Below are 24648 nucleotides of genomic sequence, written 5' to 3'. Positions count from 1 at the left end.
TCATTGAAACCAACAAAGGTGGAGTAAGAGGAGGATCACACGATGACACTGTTTTGAGGAAATATTTTAGTCAACGTCAGCAAAAACACTGAACGTTACTGTCACGAATCCTGTTTACTGCTTTTTTGTTTGGTTTTATGGGTTTTTTTTGAGGGCATGATCAGTTTTGGTTTAGTCATTCACATTCAACAAACACCATATGCCTGTATGTGTTATTGTAATCTGTTTCCCACCACAAAGAGATGGGAAGTCTCCAAAAAGAACAACAGCAGAACAAAAACAAACAAAAACAAATCAGATGTACAGAAACAACACAGCGTGTGTGCTAATGCGTCATCCACCTGCGAGCTGAAACCTTAAGAAGAAACAGGTTACGTCATTCTGGAAAATATGTAAAGTCCTCATAGAGGTGCTTTTATTTCTTGAAATTGTAGGTGGCACCTCAGCTTACACCCACTCAGTGAACGTTGTTTTAATGAGTTACATGAATGATCAGGATATTTTTGAAGTGTTACCCCATCTTTTTTCTTCTTTAAAAAACTGAAGTGAATTATTGTCTTCATATGTACGCATATAACCTCTTGCAGACTGGTTAAAATCTCTACATTTTCACACAAATATGGAATTTCTGTCCCCTTTTGACACATGATTTTTTCCTCATCACCTCATACCAGTAGAGTCAGTCTGACATCACTGACTGAGTCTAGTTCTGTTGAAGACTTCTTCCTGATAACAGGTAGGCATCCAGGCAACTGCTGGCACACAGCTGAAAGAGTTTATTTGCATCTCCAACTTTGCTATTTAGGGAAATAACAATAGTCAGTTGTTACAAAGACCTGTAAAGTCAAAGATTGTGATTGGGGATTTTTCTCTATGGATGGATGGATGAGACAAACTTTTTTGGTTATTTGGAACTATATAAATATATCTGAATTAACTTGAAAAGTATGTTATAGAACAGGGTGAGTGCACTGAAGGCCCACCAGGAGCCACACTGTTTCTGAGGAGGAGCTGGTGCTGTGGTGTCCATGAGCTGATGTTGGATGGCATGTGATCAGTTGGTTAGCTGAGCTGTATGCTAGATTAAGACTACCAGACTTCACACACTACCTAAAAATTCTTTCTTGGTTGCTTACACTTCATTACTGTGTTCCTATACGTTTACATTTGCCAGTCAAATCATCTTTCACTTTTGCATCTTTAGTTTTTAGTGCTTTTGATGAATGATTCAGACTCACAACCTTTCAAAAGGCACAAAATACTAAAAATAAAAACAGTAAAACTGTCAATGGAAACATTAAGCAAGGAATGTTACTTTAAAAATTAAGTTCAAACACAGAGGAAACCAGAAAGGAAACATTTCTCTACAAAATGAAGTTTCCACTTCTGAAACTTCTTGCCCACAGCTGGTTTTTTTCACCTGAGGTTTGCGAACCAAATGTCAATGAAGCAGCCAGTATGTGAGGGTGTATCTCATTCCACATTTCAGACTCTTCTAGTTCGTTTTGAATTATTTAGTCCACCTTAAAGTAATTTATGTCAGCTGAAGCTCAGCTAATATTCTCAGATGTGTCCAAAGAACCATGAATAAAATTAAGCAAGAATCAGTACAACATTAAAAGCCCCTTTTACATATTTTGAGAAGATCATAATTTATTGTTAAACACATAAGTTCTAAATGAGGTGAAGCAAACAGACGCTACTTTTCTGTAATCTTTAGAAAAAACTACAAATACATAATTTGGGATGATGATGAAGTATTCTTTCTGTCAGGTACATAACCTCATCCAGATAAGTTGTTTTTTGTTTGTTTGTTTGTTAACTGGTATACTAAATGCTTATTTTATTTTTTTAATAGAAATTCATAAAGTCTACCAAGCTACACTTCAGTCTATAAACTGTTGGACAAAGACACAATTTCTATAGTTTTGCTGCTGTACACCACCGCAATAACATGTAAATCACCCATATTTCAGCTTTAATTCTGTGGTTTGGCAAAGATTTTAATTAACTTAAGCACCTGTTAATTAAATTTTAATAGAGTGTTTAGGAATTAGCTGCATCAAACTGGCTGAGAGTATTAGCTATATTTATACATAGACTTTATTTACGGCATTCATTCTGTTTAGGAATAAACCAAGTCATAAATGTAGCCTAAAGATTAGACAATCTGTCTGACTTTGTTTTTTCCATCATTTGCAACGACATCTCTTTAGGTCCCATCTTGAAATTACAATGAAAGGTTTAAAAAAAAGGCATCACTTGCCATAAAACAAAACTTTTTGTCAGTGACTTGTCCAATTACTTTTAAGGCTCTAATGAAGAACTATGTATAAAAATGACTATAATTAAAGTAAAATGTTTGTTAAACCTGCTGAACTAAAGTTGAAAGACTGCGCTTCAGTCGCATCTTAACTGTATGATTTAAAATTGTGTGGCGGGACAAAAAATCCCACTGATGTTGAATATCTCTGTCTGGATAAACCACTGAATGATTACAAAGCCAAACACTCCCAACAAAGAGAAACACACACAAACAAATGTTTAAATCACTGTGAAATATTTTATTTCTTTACATTTATTTACAATTTTTGTATGAGTTTCTATTAAACATAAACCAGGACAAAGGGTGGCTCTTTACCCTGACAAAAAATTAAATAATAAAAATAACATTAATGTTGATTACATCCCACTGATCTCCACCTCACTGAGGAAACCTGCAAATGTAATAAATCAGTCAATAAACTGTGGGATGCACAAATATTTTTATATTAATCTGTGCACATGATCATAGGTTTGATATGTTTAAAAGGAATTGTTAATGAAATTGTTAAAAAAAAAAAAAAAAATCTTAGTAGAGCTAGAAAGGAAAAGTAGTTTAATTTTCTTCTGACCTCTTCAGACCAGAGGGTAGCTTGCTGCAGTAGCAATCCCACACTGGTTGGATTTGTTCCTGCTCATCTTAATGTATCCCTTGTCTCCCCATTCAAGACCCCAGCTACAGAAAGAAACAAATTAATAAACATTTAGCAGATGAACATGTAACTGAATGTAGAGACGTAATAATCTGCATGTATTACCTCTCAGTAACTACTAGAAGGAGCATCAATCAAGTTATTTACCTGTTCTTGACCAGCCAGTAGTCATTTCCATCCTCAGTACCATAACCCACAGCCAGCACACCATGGTCCAACTGTAAGCTGCTGCACTGGGGCTCATTATACACTCCTAGAAATACATATCATTTAGACTGAGAGGTTTAAAAATCAATAAATAAATCTTCACATTTCTTTCTCCATATAAGATTTTTATTTGGCACTTTCAACATGGTGTTTTACCTGATTCGTAGAATTGGAATGACATCGTAGAAGCATCAATGGCTACAGAAATGGGTCCAATGGTGGCCACAGCCTCCTTCAGGGCGTCTTCATCGCCTTGACTCACATCAGTATAGCCAGTGGATGTGGCTCCAATATTATCAGGATTATAACGGCATTTTCCATCCTAATCAAGAGAAAATTATCTACTGACACATTTTGCAAGTCTCTATTGCAAAAATATAAGAGATCAGAGCATTTACCAAGTGCTATAGTTTTAAAGATGAATATAAAAGTAGTCAATAAATTGACCTTGATCAGATTTGCTTCACTAGATATATTTTTTTCCACAAGGTGGCAGTAAACTACACCAGTTGCATGTAAGTCTATCATGAATACTTGTCTTTTCATCTCTAACTCTGTCATTTGTCAAGATAATGATAGTCAAGATATGAACACTTTCAAATGTACTTTCTACGATTATGATTTATAATCAAAACATTATAACATTATAATAAGCACATTATTCTCCACTCTTTTATTACCTCGGCCTCATAAGGGTAGGACTCCTCAGTGTCAATCCCTCCATTTGCTTGGATGTACTGGAAGGCATAGTCCATCCAGCCTCCACCGCAGCCCTCATTGCCATAGTCTCCCGAGCAGTCGACCAACTGCTGCTCACTCAGAGACACCAGCGTTCCTGTCTTCCTGAAGTGCTGACCCTCCAGTGAGCCAGTCTGCAACAAGGATGAGTCAGTTTGAAACCAACAGTCAAGTAAAGTCTCCTGCTTTACAATAATAGAGAACACTATGTTATATGTACTCACTGCACTGAAGGCCCAGCAGGAGCCACACTGCTTCTGATCCTTGACATCAGTGACGTATCCCTTATCTCTCCAGTCAACAGTGTCGGGCAGATCAGTACCTTCAGGTAGTCTGAAGAAGGTAGAGCCACGGCGAGGCAGAGAAGCATTGAAGGAGTGAAGGCAGCCCTGGGAAATCACTCGTTTGTACTCTTCATTTTCCTGATGAAGAAAAACAAAATTCTGGGGTTATGGGGTTTTTATTCAAAATGCCATTCTCTGTGTCGATCTATGCTAATTGCAGTGAAAATGCTGATGACCTACACATAAAAACCTAAACAGACATACAAACATACCATGTCAGCAAAGTAGGTCATGCCAAGGCGGTAGGACTTCAAACCCTGGTCTGCCAAGATGTTGTGTACAAGCACAAATTTGCGGTTGTTGAGCCAGATCTGCCTCCGGTGAGCCTCCTCTGATGGAGAGTGGTAGGATCGTTCTGTGAAAAAGAATTATCAAAAAGAGAGTGAAGGAACAAGTGATGAATCTTTAAACATTAACAATCTAATTTCCAGTGAAAGATTTTCGTTTATTCTAGTCTTATAATGTTATACAAGCATATGAGCGTGAGCAAGGCCAAATTTAAGACTTTAAGACCACAAAACGATTTGACAAAAAGCTAAAGCAAAGAGGAGAGGAAGAGTCTGCTATCTCACCAAACTTGAGTTTCCAGGCATGAAACTCCAAATCCTCCAGAGAGATGCTGGCACAGCTGGCCACAGCCAAAACAGCAGCAACAACAAGCAGCAACTTCATCTTGACTGGACACAAGCAGAAAAAGACAGAAATTCTTTGTGGTGTGCAGAAAACCAGACAGCTTGTTTCTGATGCCTGGCACATCATGATGTTGGATGTCACTTTCACACTACCACAGTATCTGCTCTACGTCCTGGTTTCTTTAAGTTTCTGTTTCATCTCTCCCTTCTATTCTTTCTCAAATGAATGAATCTCTTCTTTTTCTTGTCATCATTCTGTCACTAAAAAGTGTAGTCTCTGTGTGCACTTGTCTGCACTGTAGCTACTCACCTGGCTCGATGTCGATGTATGTGCTGAAGACTGAGGTAGAAGCACCTGTGGGCGTTGTAGAGCTGTCTGAGGAGTTCTTATATAGCCAGCTACAGTTATGACTACAGTATTCCAGTCAGGTGGCTGTCAGCAGGTCATAAAAATGAGTCAATCATTGAAATAGACAAAGGTGGACTACATTAAGAGGAGAATCGCACGACGACACTGTTTTGAGGAAATATTTTAGTCAACGTCAGCAAAAACACTGAACGTTACTGTCATGAATCCTGTTTGCTGCTTTTTTGTTTGGTTTTTGGGTTTTTTTGAGGGCATGATCAGTTTTGGTTTAGTCATTCACGTTCAACAAACACCATATGCCTGTATGTGTTATTGTTATGTGTTTTCCCCTGTAATCTGTTTCACACCACAAAGAGATGGGAAGTCTCCAAAAAGAACAACAGCAGAAAAAACAAAAACAAAGCAGCTGTACAGAAACAACACAGCGTGTGTGCTAATGCGTCATCCACCTGCGAGCTGAAACCTTAAGAAGAAACAGAAGAAACATCATTCTGGAAAATATATAAAGTCCTCATAGAGGTGCTTTTACTTCTTGAAATTGTATGTGGCACCTCAGCTTACACCCACTCAGCGAAAGTTGTTTTAATGAGTTACATGAATGATCAGGATTTATTTGAAGTGTTACCCCATCTTTTTTTCTTCTTTAAGAAACTGAAATGATGTGTTGTCTTCATATGTATGCATATAACCTCTCACAGACTGATTAAAATCTCTAAATTTTCCCACAAATATGGAATTTCTGTCCCCTTTTATCTGAAAGTTTTCTTAGATTTCTTAAAGTTTTGAGCTACTGTGAAAACAAGCACGCAGCTACACACAACTTCCGATAAACTCTATTCTGAGTTTGATATTGTCTGATTTATGATTCATGCGGGTTTCCACTGACAGTTATTCTGCACTTCCTTTCTGTTTCCACACACACATCCTGTTTTTAAGCTTGACTGTAAGGCCTGATTTTCTGGGCAAATCCCACCTATCTTTATCAGTGCAAATACAAAAATGTGCATTTTGTCTTTAAATTCTTCCCTCTAAGTAAGATATCACCCTTTTTTTACTGGCAATTCATCTTCTGTAACTGACGTCTGTCTGTCTGACTGACTGGTGGTCACAAGGCTTTCAGTGTTATGACACCCATAAAGAAGATGTGGAGTGGGTGGGAAACTAAGAACTAAGCAAAAAGATTTCAAGGAACTCTCAATTTAGCTTATGCCATGCATCTGACATCCCGGCTGAAAGCACAGATATCAGTATTTGTACACAAGACTGGGGTCATTTCTGTCAGAGTGCAAATAGTTTGAATTCTAATACCTCTGGGTCAATAAAAACAAACCATATGCTGTTTTCTTTCTATGATAGAAATGTGTAACTATTGCTACAGTGCAGCTTTGCAGCAGTATTATAATGCTTTGTATATTTTTAGCAGTGGCTAATGTAAGGCATGACACAAGAGGACAGTTCATTAGTGGTAGAAGTACACAGTTTTTGTTTTGCTTTTGTTTGTTTTTTTTACTTAAGTGAAAGTAATACTACTTTGTAAAATATATTTAAAATTAAAGCCTGGAAGCCAAAATCCTCTTAAGTAAAAAATCATATTATGTGTGAAGAAAAAGCAACTGTGACTGTCAGTGTAGGATCCAGACAAATGTGCAGAGTCATAAAAAGTATTCACAATAGACGATCGTAGACAAACATGAAGATTTTAATACAGAACGGACAAAAATCTGCATCTTTTAAGATAATAAAGTTGCCTTTTTATTTTTTTTTTATTATTAGGAAAGTTGGTAAACATATGGGAGCAAGGATTAGTGGCTGACATTACTGAGCATTTTCTGAGAACCACTGATTGCCTCACTTGCATTATGCATTGCTTTCAGTAAGAAACCAATGTAATTACGCCACATTTACACAGAAAAATGACAGTGTGAAAGATTTTATTGATTTTTATGTGTTTATTTTATTTGTTTTTATTGTGAAGTCCAGCAGAAGTGGTCAGGTGCAGCATAGCATGAATGCATAACAAGTGACAGGTTCACCGTGAGTCAGCACAACAGCAAATACGAGGATGGAAGTTCACAAATCAAAGTTTGCACATTTTTGTCTGCTTGTTTGTCTGTTTGTTTCGGGAAAAATGTGGAAGTAAAGCATGTGAATATGTTATGGTAAATGGGTCTAGGACTTATTTGGAAAAATTAAAAGTGAAGAAAAAAAGTTTTGCATGTGTTTTGTGATTTCCGCTGCCACTTGTTTATACTACATCACATGTTTTTCTTGCTTCATTTTTATTTGTCTCCTTTACCTTGCACATGATGATTGTATCAGTTAGATATTAACAGTTAAAACAGCAGGAAAGTCACATGTTTAAGAAATTCAGATGAGTAAAGCGCAAAACTCAAGTTTACTGTCTTTTACACTCAGTAATCAGGTTATAAGATTCCAGTTTATTTAAAGAAGGGAGGATGACAGTTGATCACCGAGTGAATCATATGATTATCAAAAGTATTTTGAGGATTTGCATCACAAACAGTACATTTGTATTTGTGTATATTGTGCTATTTCTTAAATCTGTAAATCTGTAACATAATGTATTGTTAAATAGTCTAGTCTGTTTTTGTAACCCACATAATTTCCTTAGGGATTAATCAAGTATGCTGATTCTGATTCTGATAAATATCAGCATTTGATAGGCTGAATTTGATGAATGTGACTCTAGAACCTGTATCATGTGACTACCACCAATGAGCCATCATATGACCTATTGTTTTGAATCTGGGTCAGCATAGGGCTTGTCTTATTATAAACTCTTACTGAAACCAGTGTATAATGCAAGTGCAATCAGTGGTTCTCAGAAAATGCTCTGTTATGTCGGCCACTAACCTTTGCTCCCATATGTTGAGATGTTTTCCTGAACACATTGTTCTCAAATTTCTGTACCATGTTTTTTTACACACGATTATGTATTATTTTTATTAACAGACAGTCTTATGCACATTTATAAAAATATCTTTTCAGTGTAATGATTATATAGCTGGAGCAAATGCAAGTTTGGTTTTTTTTGCATTGGGCTCGTTAGTAGCTATTGATAAAGCTATATATAATCAACCAAGTAATCAACAGTGACCTCTGTACTAAGAGATAATACTGGTCAAATAGTTATGAAAAATGAACTAAAGCAGTTCATAGTTTTTCTTAATTTTGTGTTTTCATAGCTAGTTTTAGTTAGTGTTGCTGTAAAAGCACCATAAACTGTATCTTGGCTGCATTACAGCAGCTCAACCTGTTGTAAGTGTGCCCTGTAAAACCTTTATTTGTTGTTGGCTTTGTAGTGCTATAAACACACCAGGAGATGTCACTATTTCATTTGGTTGTAGAATGTTTCAGTTTATTAACAAACATGGAAACCACGAAACCACATCCACTTTCGCTTAGTAATAAAACGAATGAATCAGTAATTACTCAAATTAAGCTACAAATTTATGTTAAATCAATCATTTTAATCTTGGTGTTATCCATGATGAGTCAATTTGTGCAATGCCTTTCCCATACAAACTACACTTGAATGCGCTGCTTCACATTATGTGGGATTTATTGACAGCCATGTACTGTAATGTGACAATATCTGTGGCTGCATACTTACTATGGAGTAGATCCTGGAGGGTTAAAAAAGAAGACCCTAGTGCCAGCAACAATACTAGCATGAAAAGGCTGTAAGGTGGTTGGAATGGGAAGCTGAGAGGAAAGCTAACCCTGGTAAACTCTTTTAATTTCATTACTCTACATGTTTCCTCAGATTAAAGCCAATCACATAGTTGGCTGCTCTCTTAGGGGGGCGAGGGGTCACACATAACAGCCACTAAATTGTGACGGTGGCCAAGACTGGCATACCTTAGGGCATAATCTGATTATCAGATCAATAACACAGCAACATTTGGTGCATAGCTGGGATGGCTGGCTTCTTCTCTGGTTACACATGGCTGGCATTTGCCACTCATTCCCACTTTATAGGTGACAAAGTGTGAATGCAAGTAGGAATTCAAATGGAAGGCCTTTTAAATAAGACGAGGTGCACAGCGTAACCTTGATCACATCTGGCTCTGCTACTGTATCTGGGAATCAGACAGCTATGAAAATGTCAGGGCACCAAACAAGTGTGCAAAATTAGAAACAGGCCGAAAAGCCTTCATCACAGATATGTTACCTGACACCTGGAGTCTTTCCATGGAGCCAAATTTCTCCAGGCTAATATTAGTATTTATCATCTGGAAATATTACTCTCTTATATTCATGTTGCTAGTATCGTTCAAGGTAAACATTTATGAGATGTGACAATGAACCATAAAAATATTTATTGACATCACATTCTTGGACACAAAAAAATGAGCACACTGAAAAAAGGAAAAAATAATCCCACAAATATTAAGAAAGCCAAAATTCAAAATGTCTATGAATGACAGAGAACAAAAGAACTAAAATGGAACAGCATCAAATTGAAAGTTCAGTTTTATCTGATAGTTCTGAGCAAACAAATCGTGGTAGATGCGAGAGAAACTACGTTGATGATATCCTCCACATAAGATAGATGATAGATCTGGTATGGTCAGCTTTATCACCTCTTTTAAAAATATATATATAAAGCACAATCAGCTTGACACAAAAATTTCAGAACACTGGCCAACCTAATATTTTAGAAATGCACATAAACACCAATAAATATAAACACTTTATTTCAGAGAGCAGTATTATATAATAACAAACACAAAAGGCCTCATGATGACAGTCACAGAGCTTAAACTGCCATAATTGCTGCTCTTGTTTATCACTGAATGTTGCATTTGTGAAATGCAGATAAGTGGATAATGAAAACCACTGTACCAACACAGAGCATGAGACAGAGATAACCAGGGACATTGGAGGAAATCCCTACTCTCTGCTATTCATCCCTCTGTCCCTCCATTCATCCTTCCATCTCTCTGTCCTCTGCAAAAAAACCAAAAAAAAAGTCTGGTGTGATCCTGTCTTTCTCAGTCCAAACAGGTCACTGTGGCTCACACCTTGCCAAGGTCTGTGCAGTGACAGGAGAGGGAGACCAAAAGAGCTGAGAAAAAGAGAGCAACAGCACAGATTACAGACAGTTCGGACACTCTCCCTCTCTCGCTCCCTCTTTCTCTCTGCTTTATCTCCATGGTGCACACACGTCGACCTGGAGCAAGGCTGTATACTGGCAGGGGAGGCTAGAAACAGAGTGAAGGGGGTGGGTAGATGGGGATGCAAAGTGTGTATGGAGGAGGGGGGCGGGGGATAAAGGGACCCGCTGTGACAATAGCAAAGTAGGTCCAGGGACTAATTGGATCTGGTAATGGCTGGTCACTGTGACTGAAGGGCTCGTTAGAACCAGTAGAGCTCCTTGCCTTTCTTGTGCTGCTGGAGACCTGAGGGGAAAAAAAAGAAAAGGATACAATGAGGAGGACAATGGTGAACACAGAACACAGGTTGTCATGGAGTCTACTTGTGCCAAACATCCTGTTTTTGTGGGGTGGCGGAGCTCCTGTGATGATTATGATGTGTCGTGTGCATTTGTGAGTGTGTGTCTACATGCGTGGGAGTGTCTATAATGGTGACTGAGTTATTTAACTTCCTGAGTGTATATATGTTTGCATTTGGGCATTTGTTTTCTATACAGAACATTACAGGGGCTGAAAGTTGGTACAGCAGTGTGCAACAGAGTGTGGGTGCTTGTGTAAATGGTTATTTGACAAGTATTATTCATGAATCTTTGATATTTTAAAGTTAGGGTTGCTTGGTGTGTTGTGTTGCTAAATTTAAATAGATGAAAGTTCAATCTTGCACTAAAACTGCACTGTACCATCCAAAGGCCTCACATGGTTGAGTGGTTACCTGCATCCATGTTGAGTGCCAGAGTCTGGCTGACATCTCCTGGGGGGAGCAGGCTGGGCCATGAGGTAGTGGGCTCCAGCTTGCTCACTTCATAGTGGCTTGGCAAGGTGGGGAGATGAGGTGGCCTCACGGTAGGCATGAGTAGGGGCCCATAGTGGGGCTCCAAAGCTGAAGGTGAATAAAGTTCATGGAGAGGCCGTGGGGGGCCGTAGGCTTGGGCCTGAGGATATCCCCAGCTTTCTGGTGGGTGAGGGTGGGAGTGCGGATGAGCGTGTGGATGAGGATGAGCGTGCGGGTGCTGCAGGCTGGGGTGTAGCCCTGATGCGTACGGGTCCATGGAATAGGAAGGTGCACCGGTCTCACAGTGGGAGCGACTCTGAGGCGAGGAGTAGTTACTGTCCCAGAAGGATGGGGGGAAGCTTCGTCTACTGCTAGGCGACGGGGTATCTAATAAGGGAAGAGGTGGGAGAGAAGAGGTAGGAGGAGGCACAACAGTCAAATTTAGGCCAAGTCATGAACTGTTGCACAACTGCGTAGTGAATTGAATTGATTTATAGAAGCAAATGGAAAGGCTGGAGCTGTGCAGGAGGAGCAACACATACTAAAACATAGATGTCACTCACATGACTGCTACACCCTCTGGCCCAGATATCTTCCCCATTGGATCATACTGTCACACCGTCCTAGCCCCAACAAGACACAGAAATAAACACAACCACGTTCGAGCAGACAGAGGGGAGTGAGCGCTAAAGAGAAAGGTAGAAAGGGCGATGTCCCTATACCCTGGAATTCTATATAAGGCAGGCGCTCTGACCTGGAATGAGCCCAAGACTCACAGGGTCTTAAATCACTTGCTGTGGTGACATCTCTCACTCTCCTGTCAGCTCACTACTTTTGAAAGTCTCACAACACACTCAAGCCGACACAGACACACACACACACTCAAAAAGCAATTCTGGCCCCGTGCTAGCACCCGCCAACCCTCTCTTCTGTCTCCTGCACCCCCACCTGTTGTTTTCTCTGCTCCCCCACCCTCCTCGCCCTTGACAGAATGTCAGCAAGCCATTATATGTTTTTAGCAGTATAATTTTCCCTTGGGATATTTATAAGAAAAAAAAAATGCCCTATGCATCCCCCCAAGAGGCAGTGTTTCCCACTGCCCATATCACAATGACCGCAACTTATATAAATCTGACTGGCAGGTGGGCAACTGACTGAGCAACCATTGTGGGGCAAGAGCTGGAGCAAGAGACAGAATGGCAGCCATGGAGACGTTTGAAGCGGATACCGCAGCGAGGCTGTGCGCTTACGGTCATGTATAAACATAGCATCTGTTGTGAGGCAGGGAGCGTGCACTGGTGCTGAAATGAAGACGTCCGACTCAACAAGGAAAGAGACTAAAACCGACAGAGCAACAGAGTGAGTAGACGCTTTAGGCCCTACATGGATATCCAAAGGATATCGTCAAGCTGGCAGTAAAAAACAACACTGGCATCTTTAAAATATTCATTTCTACTTTTTTTTTTACTTTACATCTTGGTGCAATCAAATTTAAAACTGTAAAAAGAGGAAAGGAACATCTTTACACAACACTAATTTGAGCTTTTTTAGGATTCTTTGGATGATAGTTATACATTATCTGTAATTGGTATTAACATAACCCACAATAAACTCATAAATCTACAGCGTCTCCTGATGATAAAGTTGGCAAAACATACTGAAACACAGAGACACAGAGTCATATTTACACCCGGGAGCCAGATACTAGAAATCTGACTATAGCTACGTCTGAATTTGGGATTTTCACCCGCAAAACCAACAATGCACGCTGACTCTCTTGTGCCTTTTTTTAAACCTTTTAGCCTGGAAGAGTCAAAGTAGACCCATTTGACTTCCAACTGCTTCTAACCTTCTTGACCCGATGCCCCGACCTTTCCAGGGACAACTTTTTGAACAAATGAGCCTTCAATTGACCAAATCACCTGTGTTACACTCTGCTGCGCTCCCTGTCAGTTCAGCCTGTCGGGCTTCAAATTCTCATGCAAAATGTCTCAACTGTGACAAATATGGCACCTGTGCTTCCCTAAATACATGGGAGGAGAAGGATTTAGTAAGGAGAAAACCCACAGTCGTCATGTAAACACGCCAAGAATAAATGGGGAATTAGTCTATTAAAGATTTTATAAAATTGATTGGTGTTGCTTTATTGTTGTGCATATACTGCACAAATTAGATTTTATTAATACATCTTGAAATGTTTTGAGGGGGGGTTTCAGTTTCTTTAAAAACACCAAACGTGCACTATGACTTTGTATTGCTGGTAAAAGGACCTTTATTTGAATCAAATGATAATTCTGTATGGGCAATGAAATTTACCTGTTCGCTGATGTTCTGGTGCCCGACGTTTGCCCTCACCATCCATATAGGAGCTGAGGGCCCTGGAGAAGTGCTCGTCCACAACGCTGCTGATGTCTCCCTGGTAGTAGGTGAAGAGGACACAGCGAGAAGTCAGGTATTCTGCCTCGGGAGCTTCCTGCTTCTCTTTAGGGCCTTCCTCTGGCCTTGAAGCCGCAGGAGTATAGGAGGAAGAAGAGCTGGATGAAGCAGAGGAGGAAGTTGATCCTCCAGTGCCTGGGCCCCCAGACATCCCCTCGGGGCCGTTGGGAGTGTCCATAAAATCCCGGCAATGAGATGAAGCGCTATTTAGACCTGTGGCAGCCTGGCGCGGTGTTAGAGGGCAGAGAGAGGAAGAACAGGGAGAGAGTTGAAACAGGTGTTGCAGAAGACAGTTCTGGAGCTGACTATGAGACATTTTGACATGATGCTCTTCTTTGTATGAGGCAGCACTGGTATGTGTAATCTGTGTGTGCGTGCGAGCTGCTGTGCGCTAATTAGTGGGTGCAGAGTGACTTCTGTGCTTGGTGTGACATGTACAGATATAAAGAAAAAATCTCAATAAATCAAAGTAATTCTTAAATCACAAACGTAAACAAAAAAAAAACTTTTTGAATCTGGTTGTTTGCTTTTACGCACAAGCTGCATAAATTAGCGTATCTGTTAACTAGCACAACAGGCTCCAATACTTGAGATGAGAGTTATCACAAGAACGTTTCCACATGTGCTCATTTCTTACCTGGAAGTTACTGATAAAAGCGGGAGCAGTCGGTGCGTACGGTGCGTAATGTCCATAGGCTGGGTACATAACATCCAAACAGCTCATGGTAAATGAGCGATGTCTTCAATGCTCTGTTGAAACCGACCTTAGTGAGAGAGAGAGCGTCAACATTCCGTTTATGTCGGAGAGAAATGAGCTTCTTAGTCGCCGATCAGTGCACAAAAACCCGTTCCAGACTCGACATAGTCACTCCAGGAGGAGCGCACCTCTCCGCTTTCCTTGCGTGCGCCACACAGCTGCGGTAGCAAAATGTGGTGAGGTTTATGGAGCAAGCATGAGGGTGTCCTGTCCTGTACATCTTTGTGTCAACCCCTCCCACCTTTACCAGCTCTCAACACCCCACATCACCGACATTAAGACTCCCACTGGCATAACATCTATAACAGATTGCTTTCGAGCAAATTTGACACAGTACTGAAATTAACTGTCTGATGGGTGTAATCACGTAAAAGCTCATTTAAAACATATAGGCGTAAATTATGCCAATATTTGTGAATATAAAATTCAAAGAGTGGGCAAGAGTGTATTCTAGAAAAGCTGTAAGCACACAGTAAATCATTATGACTCCAGACCATCGTAATCCTGGTGTAGAAAAAAAAGGGTTAAATAGAATGTCATCTAGTTACACAAATAGATTTGGATGAAGTCACTGAGCTTTATAACTGGCCACACAACAATGAGCACATGATACACGCGGTTCAGTGACTTTTTATTCGTCTCCATGTACTTTGGATACTTAAAAACCTTGTGTTCAGTCCAGGTCGAAAGTGTATCCATGGTCTTAAAACAGCTATCGGTTGCCAAGTAAACCCTCAAGTCATCTGAAGTATTTAGTGGGTTCCGAGAATGACACATAGGTGTCAACTATAGGTTGCATACACTGGTCATACCAGCATAAAGGAGAAAGGGACTCTGCACAAATCTATGACAAATTATCACCTATCAGAAGTGCAAATAAAAAGATATTTTCACACACAATAACACAAACAGTGACAATCACAAGCACCACAGAAGCACGGAATTCAAAACGACAACCATTCAATGTGAAGAACACTTTTTCCAATAGTGCAGCCTCTTTTGCTTGTTTTAAGTGTTTACAGGTGCCTGATGTTTAGGCATGCCAGTCTTTTTGACAGGCACTTCAGAATGCCTGGGAGAATAGTGTGGAAAGTTTGCAGAATTCCATGGACGAGTGTCAGATGAGGTGGAATGTCTCTGATGTGTGCTAGTGGACGAGCTCCTCGGGAAGTTACATCGTTCCTTTGCTGCGTTCTCTGGATGCAGAACATGACCAACATCTTGCTATGCATACATCATACATACTGTGAATAACTGGTAGCAGGTTATTGGCATGCTAGTTAATCAAGCATGCTCTCAAATAGCAGTAGATATGCTGAAATATGTAAGTTTTCTCTTTTTCTATCAACCTTTAATAATTATTATTTCGCAGCAAAGCTGTGTGATATAATACTCTATAATGCATGGCACTGCATTGTATATAATCCCAAGACAGCAACTGAATCTCACTTTCTAAGCCACATAAGTATATTAATAACCTTATTTGGGCATTAGCCCTGCTTCCCTGCTTCCAGTCCATTGCCCTTGCAGTAAGTTGTGGAATAGGGGCTACCAGATCCATGTGCATGCAGGGTAATGTAATGCAGGACGGCACAGGACTCAAGGAGAAAGAGAGTGATGCAATGCTAGAAAGCTCACTGTTACACCAGCGTGATCAACAGCTGCAGCTGACGGAAGGGAAGGGAGGCCACTATTAGTATTAATGGCCATGACTAAATTTCTCTGTGTCTCTGTAACTCTTTCTGTCTCTGCTCCCCCCCACCCCCACCCCTCCATTACCACTTGTCTTCCCTAGTGATACACACACCTTATCTCTATTTAATCACCCTGTCTTCCCCAGCCATAGCCAACCCCTGTGCACATTTGCGATTGCGTGTATAAGAGAGTGCTGCTGAGTGTGTGTGCACACATACATGTGGCCACATTTGTCATCAACTGACCAAACTAGGAAGACAGCGAGAGAGACAGTCAGCCTGCAAGAACATGGCATAGGTCCCAAAGTCCAAAATTTAGTCAGCTGCTTCATTTGTTTTTCTCAGTGATATTTAATAGTGCATGCCAAACTCTGTGCATGGGAAGAACAGTGTGCGCATATCTTTAATTTATCTTGCGTGTGTTTCTGAGGGGAAATGTGTTTGGTGGTGTCTACATTTACGTGTATAGGCTGAAAATAAACACAGGTTACATCACTCCTTGTGACCCCTCAGCACATTTAAGCCCCGCCTCTCTTAAAAGAGGTCTGACCAGGAAAAGTCTTTCATTGGCTGAGATTTGCGGGCCAGCTGAGGTAGTAATGGCAACCAGGTTTTATTTAGACCACTATTCAAATTGCAACACCACCATTAATAGTTTATACTCTGTGCTAGAAATACCTGAGAACATTAAAGAAATAATTGTGAATGCTCCGTGTACCGCTGCCTTTTTAAAGATCACTGAAGTTAAACTGTCAAAAGGGATATAAAGTTTATTAAGATGTAAATGCCATTGAGGAAAATGTGATCAGTAAGCATATGGTGATGGTCTGTAAAGTGGGGCTTGCAATATGAACCTGAAACCATATAACCTACCTCCTGAAACAACAAGTCCTTTATTAAGGTCTCAGAGTGGCTTGGTCCCGAGGGGGTCGGCCCCTCAGGATTCCACTGTTGTTTATATGCTTCAGTGAGTATGTGTGCCTGTGTGTGTATGTGCATGTGTATATGTCCAAGACAGAGATGTACAGCTGCCCCGTTGTCCAGTTCACAAACTCATCTCAGCTGTTCAAAATCATCACCAAGTGTCATCAGAAACACAGACACCCAGGCACACACACACGTTCACACATGCATACATACAAAGGGCCACATATGGACAGGTCTGGCTCATTCAACCTTCTACACAAATGTTGGTGATAAATCCTCTGTGATAGAATGTGCATGTGTGCAGCTATTTTCTTCGTCACACAACCTCCGCTTTGTCTCCGCAGACCACCGAGGCCCAAGTTTCCAAAGTTTAAATCTGCAAGTTAGTTAAAGAAAGTTAAGAAACATGCACCAATTTACCGTTTCACACATCACATGCATTTGACATTAATCGCCATTTTCCACAGCAGTCTTTACAGTGAATGTTGAATGTATTTTATTTGAGGAAGTCTATGGGTTCAGGAGCCTACAATTTAAAAAAAAAAATCTAACAGAGAGCATTCTGGCGCCTAAACAGTTTCTCAGTTTGTCAACAATTTTTTTGGTCTTAAGTTGCACATTACAATTCAATGTTTACGGCAATTTTTCTAGATTTCTTTAAATATTAAAGAAATAATTTAGAAAGTACCTTAGATAATCACCATCAAACACACACGTGCAATAACACTAAGTGCAATACTCTTTTTCTGAAAAAGTTGTATTTTTTACTCAGTTGTATAAAGCATTTGCATTCTATTTTTATCCTATTGTATATTTTATTCTATTTATTCTACTGTATATAGTATTTTATTTTATTTTATTCTATTCTTTACAGTTGTGTACAGTATTCTTATTTCTATTCTATTCTATTCTTATTGTATTCTAATTTTGCTATATAACTTTTGCACTGTCCACTTCCTGCTGTGACAAAACAAATTTCCCACGTGTGGGACTAATAAAGGTTAATCAAGGTTATCTTATCATATTATTCTGAATTCTGACAACTACCACGCCCCAAATGAGTATTTCATGATATCCATTTTCAGGTAATAACACAATCAGGGAGCTCATTTGTCAGCTGTTGCTCCTTCCAGCACTAATTTACACGAATTACTTTGTTGAGCAAGCAACCATGCAATAATACCAGTACTGTTGAGGGCTGGGAAAAACACTTTCATAAATTTAAAACCAAGGTTTGATTTGCAAAGAAATCAGCAATAATGTTTTGGTTTATTTTTAGAATCAATGCTCTTAAATGTGCAAAATCGCTGGTTATTTAGAAGTAGACAGACAGATAATAGAAAAGGCTTTTTTAGAATGTATTTATTAAACAGATATGTGATACACTGACAGAAAATAAAATTTCACTATTGCTGGGGAGTCAATCATACAACAAGCGATGTGCTCCCTAGCTAAATATACTCAATTCCCACTGTATTGAAGGCTAACCTTATTAAATGGGTAGAATGTGAATTAACAGCATCCTCAGAGAGCCTGACAAGTGCTACATTCCTAACATCCTATTGCTGAGACAATTTTGCCGTCACATAACTGCAATGGTCACCGGAATGAGGCACACAAAATAACAAATTTACAAACTCATTGAAAAGCACACACAGATATACAGTAAGGCCAAAAGAAAACATACAGACACAAGAAAGATGCACACAGGACCTCTCATCTGGGCATGTGGGATTGTCACCTTACTGCCTGACATTCCTGCTTCAGGGTGCCAGCAAGGCCTGCAGTTAGAAGGGCAATGCTGGTGGCAAGGGGGTGGAGGGAAAGAGATGCGGAGGGTGGACAGAGGGCAGAATCACAAATTTGGCGTGTCACATGGTCAAACAGGGAAGATTTACGACCGATCAAGTTCCTCATCAGCAGCATGGTGTTGTGGCTTTAGAATGACAGGTATGGGAGTGAGATCAGACTCCGGCTTTAGTTTGTACACCCTTTCTGGCAACTGCAGCCAGTGTGACTGGCTCAAGATGGCAGTGTTTCGGGTGGTAAGCATGAGTAATGCAACAGTCTTTCCTTGTGCTCGCTTTAACATCGTTCTCAGTGTTTACACGTGAATCTGAACATGCAGATGTGACAAAATCATAAAGAGTACATGCAGAGACTGACACAAACTTAGACAAATTAGGTTAAAAATCAACAAGACAAACTTTCAAGAGAAATTCTTGGAAAAAAAAATTCTCCTGCAAACATGCAAAACAGAGATTAGCAGTTATTTAATCATTTTATGTCTCTCTCTTTCTACTCTCAGGAGCTATGATTTACTCACCGGTGACATCATGGAGACCACAGCTATTTTTATTGGCTGGTAAGCAGCCAGCTCTTTGCCATGCTATGCCACCTGTCCAATCCACAGCAGTCAACAAGCCCCAGGGAAAAAAAAGTCAAGCACCCAAAAATGATTGAGAGATGAAAGGTGGAATATGATACATGCATGCCATGCTACTGTCCTAGGCATGTTTCACAAGTCAAATGTCTTGTCACTGCTACTGGTTTGTCATCCTTATTTGCATTTGTTCTTCGTTCACCGAATTAAGTCAGCTATATTTCCCATACTTCAACACTTATCCGCATTACTTCATCTCTGGAAGAATGGCTTTTATGATAGCCCTTGGAACATCCCTGCCATTGTCTGAGTTTTGTATGTGATCTAATAAAATACCACATACTTGCTGAGAAAGGTGTGTAAGCATCACCATTTTATTCTCCTTTTTTTCCCTGGCAAAATTATGATCTGTATGTGCGTGTGTGTGGGGTGGGGGGGGGGTGCAAAGATGGGGTTATTCCTGGCCCTGTATCGTGCCTTCTTAGGTGCAATTTAGTCACATGCCACATACAGTAGTTTGGGGTGGAGGGGGTCACCATTTCACTTAAGTGCCCTGCATGATGATAACTATTAGAAACTAAATATTACGGAGGCTATAAGCTTGTAACATAAATGACTGTAGATAATACCACATGTTTTGGAAGATTAAAGTTTGTGAAAATATATGAAAAGTTGGTCTTGAGATGAAAATGACTCTGGGTCTTTGAATGAGTGGGTATATTCTTAATGAGTTTATAAAGGATGACTCACAAGCTGAGGCAATATCAATACAGACACATTTGTAATTAGTGTCACCGAGTCTTGCATGGTCAAAATCAAACACGTGATAAGCACATAAAGAAAAAGTTAACTTCAAGAAAAGGATCTTCTTGTGAAATGCTTTTTACACTCGTGTAAGTGAGCAGAATTCCTTTATAATGGAACTCATGGGAAAAGAAATGGAGGAATGGTACTGATCATTTGTGATAATTGGATTTCTTGGCCTTGCCACACACAAACAAAAAAAAAACCCAACTTGATTTTAGTGCCCAAGTTAAATTGAAAATTCAATATTGTGTCAAGGTGTCCATCTTGTGGCAAGAGCATGAAATGGCAAGTACTAGTATTGGAGTATTATCCTCTGAAACAACACTAGTGGGTGATAAAGACCTAGAAAAACTAAATAGTGTCTGCAAATGATGGACAACTGGATGGTTTGTTTTTTGTCGGAGGAAAACAAAGTTTTGGTTTATTTAGGGAAGTTCCAATGAGTTTCAGCTGTCTCTGAGTGCCCCACACAGTACATTCACACAGTACCCAGTACTCACACAGTACATTCATTCATTCAGAGGCTCAGCTTACAACCAGGCAAACTAGGCAATTGCTAAGTGCCCAGGGGTCTGTGGGGGGTCTCCAAGGACCAACAAACTTTAAAATACAGTAGTAGCAGTATGCAAAGTTTGCAATGACAATAGTGGAGCCACACTTGACTCCACTCACTCTGTTGCAAGTAGCCTGTGTGATTCAGATTAGCACAAATCAACAAAACAGCGGTGTAGTTTTGTAGCGACGAAAGAAAAACAGCAGTGAGTGCAGCAGATAGCAACAGTTAAATACAGTCCCGATCCAAAGTTTAAGATCACTTGAAAAATGTCCAAAAATAAATCATATTTTGCATTGTTGGATCTTAACAAGGTTCCAAGTAGAGTTTCAACATGCAACAAGAAGAAATGGGAGTGAGAAAAAACTTTTTTGGGTTTTTTTTGCATGCAATCTATTGAAAACAACGCTTAAACTGAAGCAGGCTGTTTTACAGCTGAACAAAAGTTTAGGACCACAGCTCCAAACCCCCCATAACAGAAATCAAAGTTCCAAATATGAACTCAGTAATGAGTAGCTCCACCGTTTCTGCTGATCACTTCAAAAATTCATTCATTGCTTGATGCAAGCATTTCCATGAGGTGAGTGGGAACATTTCTCCAAGTTGTGAACATGGCTGCACGGAGGGCATCTACTGTCTGGAACTGTTGTCCATTTTTGTAAACTTCCCCTGCCATCCATCCCCAAAGGTTCTCAACTGGATTTAGATCAGGAGAACACGGAAAAAAGCATCCCAGACCATTATGGCGCCCCCTCCGCTGTGGCGCGTAGAAAACGTCTCAGGTGGGATCTGCTCGTCATGGCAGTAACATTGGAAACCATCAAGGTTAAATTTTTTCTCATCAGAGAATAAAACTTTCTTCCACCTTTCGATGTCACATGTTTGGTGCTCTCTTGCAAAGTCCAAACGGTCCGTTTTGTGGCTTTCAAGGAGACGAGGCCTTTGAAGACATTTTTTGTTTTTGAAGCTCTTCAGCCTCTGATGTTGTCTGATGGTTATGGAGCTGAAGTCGGCACCAGTAACAGCCTTAATTTGGGTCGAGGGTCATCCAATGTCTTGACGGACAGCCAACTGGATCCTCCGGCTGAGTGTTTTTGGGTCTTCCACTTGACTTTTTTGTTCCGTAACTCTCAGGATCATTTGAGAAATTCCAAATGTCTTACTGTGTCCCACCTCAGCAGCAATGGCGCACTGCAAGAGATCCCGTTTATGCAGTTCAACAACCCGACCAAAAAGGGAAAGTTTTTTTTGCCTTTGCCATCAGAAAGTCATGACAGGGTGACTGCCTGACAGAAAATGACAATGAATCCACATTTTTTGCACAGATATAGCCTTTTAAAGGCACGTGGTTTTAAACTTTTGATCAGCTGTAAGACAGCGTGTTTCAGTTTAAGCGTTGTTTTCAATAAACTGCATGCTAAAAAAATGTTTTTTCTCTCTCTTCTCACTCCCATTTCTTCTTGTTGCAAGTTGAAGCTCTACTTGGAACCTTGTTATAAGATCCAATCAAGCAAAATATGATTTTTTAGTGGTCTTAAACTTTTGATTGGGACTGCACAATATTAAATAACTAAACTGCTGCCAGATTAGCCTTAACTTTTGGAGGAGAAACACCTGCTACCCACTAAAGTCACAGTATTTATTTTTGCTCTCTTTGACATTTAATATTATTTAACTAAGCTAGCAGAGCAGCCAAGGGTGTCCAGCTGTGGTGGCTGTGACAGTGAGTGCACAATTTCTTTTGATGATGTCAGATTTTTTAAACCATAATTTTAATGAATAGTGGTTGAAGGGGCCACCTGCGAATTTTTGCCTAAGGCCACTATAGACTCTAGAATCGGCACTGCATTCATTCATACCTCCAACCCGTACAATCACAGACTTCACAAGCTTGTAGCCCACACAGCAGCTCCCCTGGGGCAGGCTGGGGGCTTCTCTGAAGAAACACGTAATTTTACAACCCACAACATTCACTCTGGAGCAACCTTCTGCTCTATTGATTTGGAAAGCAGTGATGAAATGCAAAAACAGCATGAAAATGATTTAAAAACTGTTTCAGCAGAGAGTTTTGAAAATAAATTCCTGGGTAAGTAACAGTTATATAACAGATTCGTTTTTAGGTTTTTTAGATTAGAAATCCTGATTTCCTGATGTGGTTTTGTTTATCAGAATCAGAATCAGAGATTTTATCAATCCCAGAGGAAAATTGTTGTCATAGCAGCACATATACAGCAACCATCAAGCACACATATATATGTGTGTACATACAGGGGCGGATCTAGAAGGGTGGCATTGGGTGGCAAGTGCCACCCTAAAATGATCCCTTGCCACCCCAAGTGCCACCCAGTTTTGCATATGACAGTGTTGTTTAGTAAAATAAGATAGCATTAACAGTTTGAGCGTAGTTACAGTCAACAGTGAATATAAATGCTCAAACTGAATATATTGCATAGAGTTCCATTAACACAGAGGTTCCCAAAGTGTGGGGCCCGCCCCAGTATGAAAAGGAAAAAAAAAAAAAGAGCGCTTGGACACTGTGGACAGGTTTTTGACGGGGCTCCCACACAAACGCAAAGCAGGAGATGAAGCATCGCCAAATATGTTTCCAAACCAACTTCCTTCGAAGCCAAAGACAGGAAAATATGGTGAAGCATATCTTCCCTTTGGCTTCACCTGCACAAGTGCCAAGGTAGGTCTCCCCTGCAAAATTAGTTTCCCTGCGTCGGGAGCAGCGCTGGGCTCTTCAAATCACGGACAAACAGTATCCCACATTCTTGATTTTTAGTTCACAAACACTTCTCGTAATGACTAACTACTCCTGACATTTTGGACATGTTAGCTCTTTATGCAGTAAAGTTACAGTGGGATACAAATAATATCAGGCTGGTCCTGCCGTAATTTGTTCCCCCCCGGTTCAAATCACGGACAAACAGTATCCCACAGCTGTTTATGTGTTTAAACCCATTTTGCACAGAGAGACATTTTTTGAAAAATGTATTGATAGCAATGTTGAATATTATTACACAGGAAAAAAAACAACTACACATAAAAATAATTACACCGTGACGCCTCTGCCTTTCTAAATGGAGGGACAGTAACTGCGTGTGTATGTAAGCGTATAAAACCTGAAGATAGTCAGATTAACAGTAACAGTATTTTGTCTCTATCTGCCATTCTGCAATTCATCTCATGTAAACAATAACGTGGCGCACGGCGTGACGTGAAAAGAGGCACATGCCTTTGACGTTGCGTGACGAACTCTGTATTCCTCGTCCACACGTAAACGCAAAAAAGGAGGTTTTAAATAATCTCCGTTTTCGGTGAATCGCAACGCCGTTTACGTGTTGACGAAAAGCCCAAACGCATAGAAACAGCTGAGTTTTCAAAAATACCCGCGTAGGTGTGGACGCAGCGTAAAAGAGTTAGTAGTATATTTTATTACTACCTGTGATTTATTGCCGTTTACTTGTATTTGCTTAATTGTTTACTAAATGTTTGAGGTGTGAAATAAACCACAATTGAGTTTGTAAACAAAATATGGGTGTGTGTTTGGAGGATGTGTTTGTTTGTGTGTGTGTGGGGGGGGCGCGAATATTTTTCTTGTAAAAAAGGGGGGCCTGGCAAAAAAAAGTTTGGGAACCACCGCATTAACAAATGGTTCAGCCCATAGCGCTGACCGGCTTTTTTCTTGTTTTCAGTAGCAAGTGATGCTTATGATTGTGCCAGAGCACATTTTGAACAACACCATGGGAATTTCGGATTTTACACAGGTGGGTGGATGTTACACTCTGGAAATGGAATGAAGGTGAGTGTTATTAACCCTCTGTGGTCCACTGACACGCTGCACCTCCAAATCACATGACTGATTTAAGCTGA

The 24648-nt window shown here is 40.1% G+C and overlaps 2 protein-coding genes and 1 long non-coding RNA gene across 3 annotated transcripts; 1 reads left to right on the top strand and 2 right to left on the bottom strand.

Moving 5' to 3' along the window:
• Positions 1-2543: 2543 nt before the first annotated feature.
• LOC109195983 (cathepsin L1) lies at positions 2544-5368 on the bottom strand. Its single transcript, XM_019348886.2, has 9 exons — positions 5207-5368; positions 4837-4941; positions 4477-4619; positions 4145-4342; positions 3863-4054; positions 3339-3504; positions 3123-3228; positions 2895-2998; positions 2544-2717 (listed from the first exon to the last, which is right to left on the bottom strand). Exons 2-8 carry the CDS (start codon positions 4934-4936, stop codon positions 2899-2901), a joined length of 1005 nt encoding a protein of 334 aa, XP_019204431.1. The 5' UTR covers positions 4937-4941; positions 5207-5368; the 3' UTR covers positions 2544-2717; positions 2895-2898.
• A 4223-nt stretch (positions 5369-9591) lies between these two features.
• vgll2b (vestigial-like family member 2b) lies at positions 9592-14911 on the bottom strand. The gene is made up of 4 exons (XM_003453211.5): positions 14289-14911; positions 13532-13874; positions 11156-11602; positions 9592-10689 (listed from the first exon to the last, which is right to left on the bottom strand). Exons 1-4 carry the CDS (start codon positions 14373-14375, stop codon positions 10646-10648), a joined length of 921 nt encoding a protein of 306 aa, XP_003453259.1. The 5' UTR covers positions 14376-14911; the 3' UTR covers positions 9592-10645.
• On the top strand, positions 11861-19798 carry LOC109195775 (uncharacterized). The gene is made up of 3 exons (XR_002057289.2): positions 11861-12574; positions 13582-13667; positions 19338-19798. It is a non-coding gene; the product is annotated as an uncharacterized LOC109195775 (long non-coding RNA).
• Positions 19799-24648: the final 4850 nt, after the last annotated feature.

This window comes from Oreochromis niloticus, linkage group LG19, assembly GCF_001858045.2.
Source record: "Oreochromis niloticus isolate F11D_XX linkage group LG19, O_niloticus_UMD_NMBU, whole genome shotgun sequence".
In the NCBI taxonomy this organism is placed as follows: Eukaryota; Metazoa; Chordata; class Actinopteri; order Cichliformes; family Cichlidae; genus Oreochromis; species Oreochromis niloticus.
The sequence above is the reverse complement of the archived record's forward strand: the minus strand, read 5'-3'. Positions and strand labels throughout refer to the sequence as shown.

What these genes read in the sequence shown, in the direction of transcription:
- LOC109195983 (XM_019348886.2), bottom strand. Translation starts at nt 4,936, where the DNA reads ATGAAGTTGCTGCTTGTTGTTGCTGCTGTTTTGGCTGTGGCCAGCTGT. An exon ending in TGCCTGGAAACTCAAGTTTG is followed by an intron (nt 4,620 to 4,836) that starts GTGAGATAGCAG and finishes TCTTTTTCACAG; the next exon opens with AACGATCCTACCACTCTCCA. An exon ending in TGACCTACTTTGCTGACATG is followed by an intron (nt 4,343 to 4,476) that starts GTATGTTTGTAT and finishes TTTCTTCATCAG; the next exon opens with GAAAATGAAGAGTACAAACG.
- vgll2b (XM_003453211.5), bottom strand. Translation starts at nt 14,375, where the DNA reads ATGAGCTGTTTGGATGTTATGTACCCAGCCTATGGACATTACGCACCG. An exon ending in CTTTTATCAGTAACTTCCAG is followed by an intron (nt 13,875 to 14,288) that starts GTAAGAAATGAG and finishes ACACCGCGCCAG; the next exon opens with GCTGCCACAGGTCTAAATAG. An exon ending in GGCACTCAACATGGATGCAG is followed by an intron (nt 10,690 to 11,155) that starts GTAACCACTCAA and finishes TTTTCCCCTCAG; the next exon opens with GTCTCCAGCAGCACAAGAAA.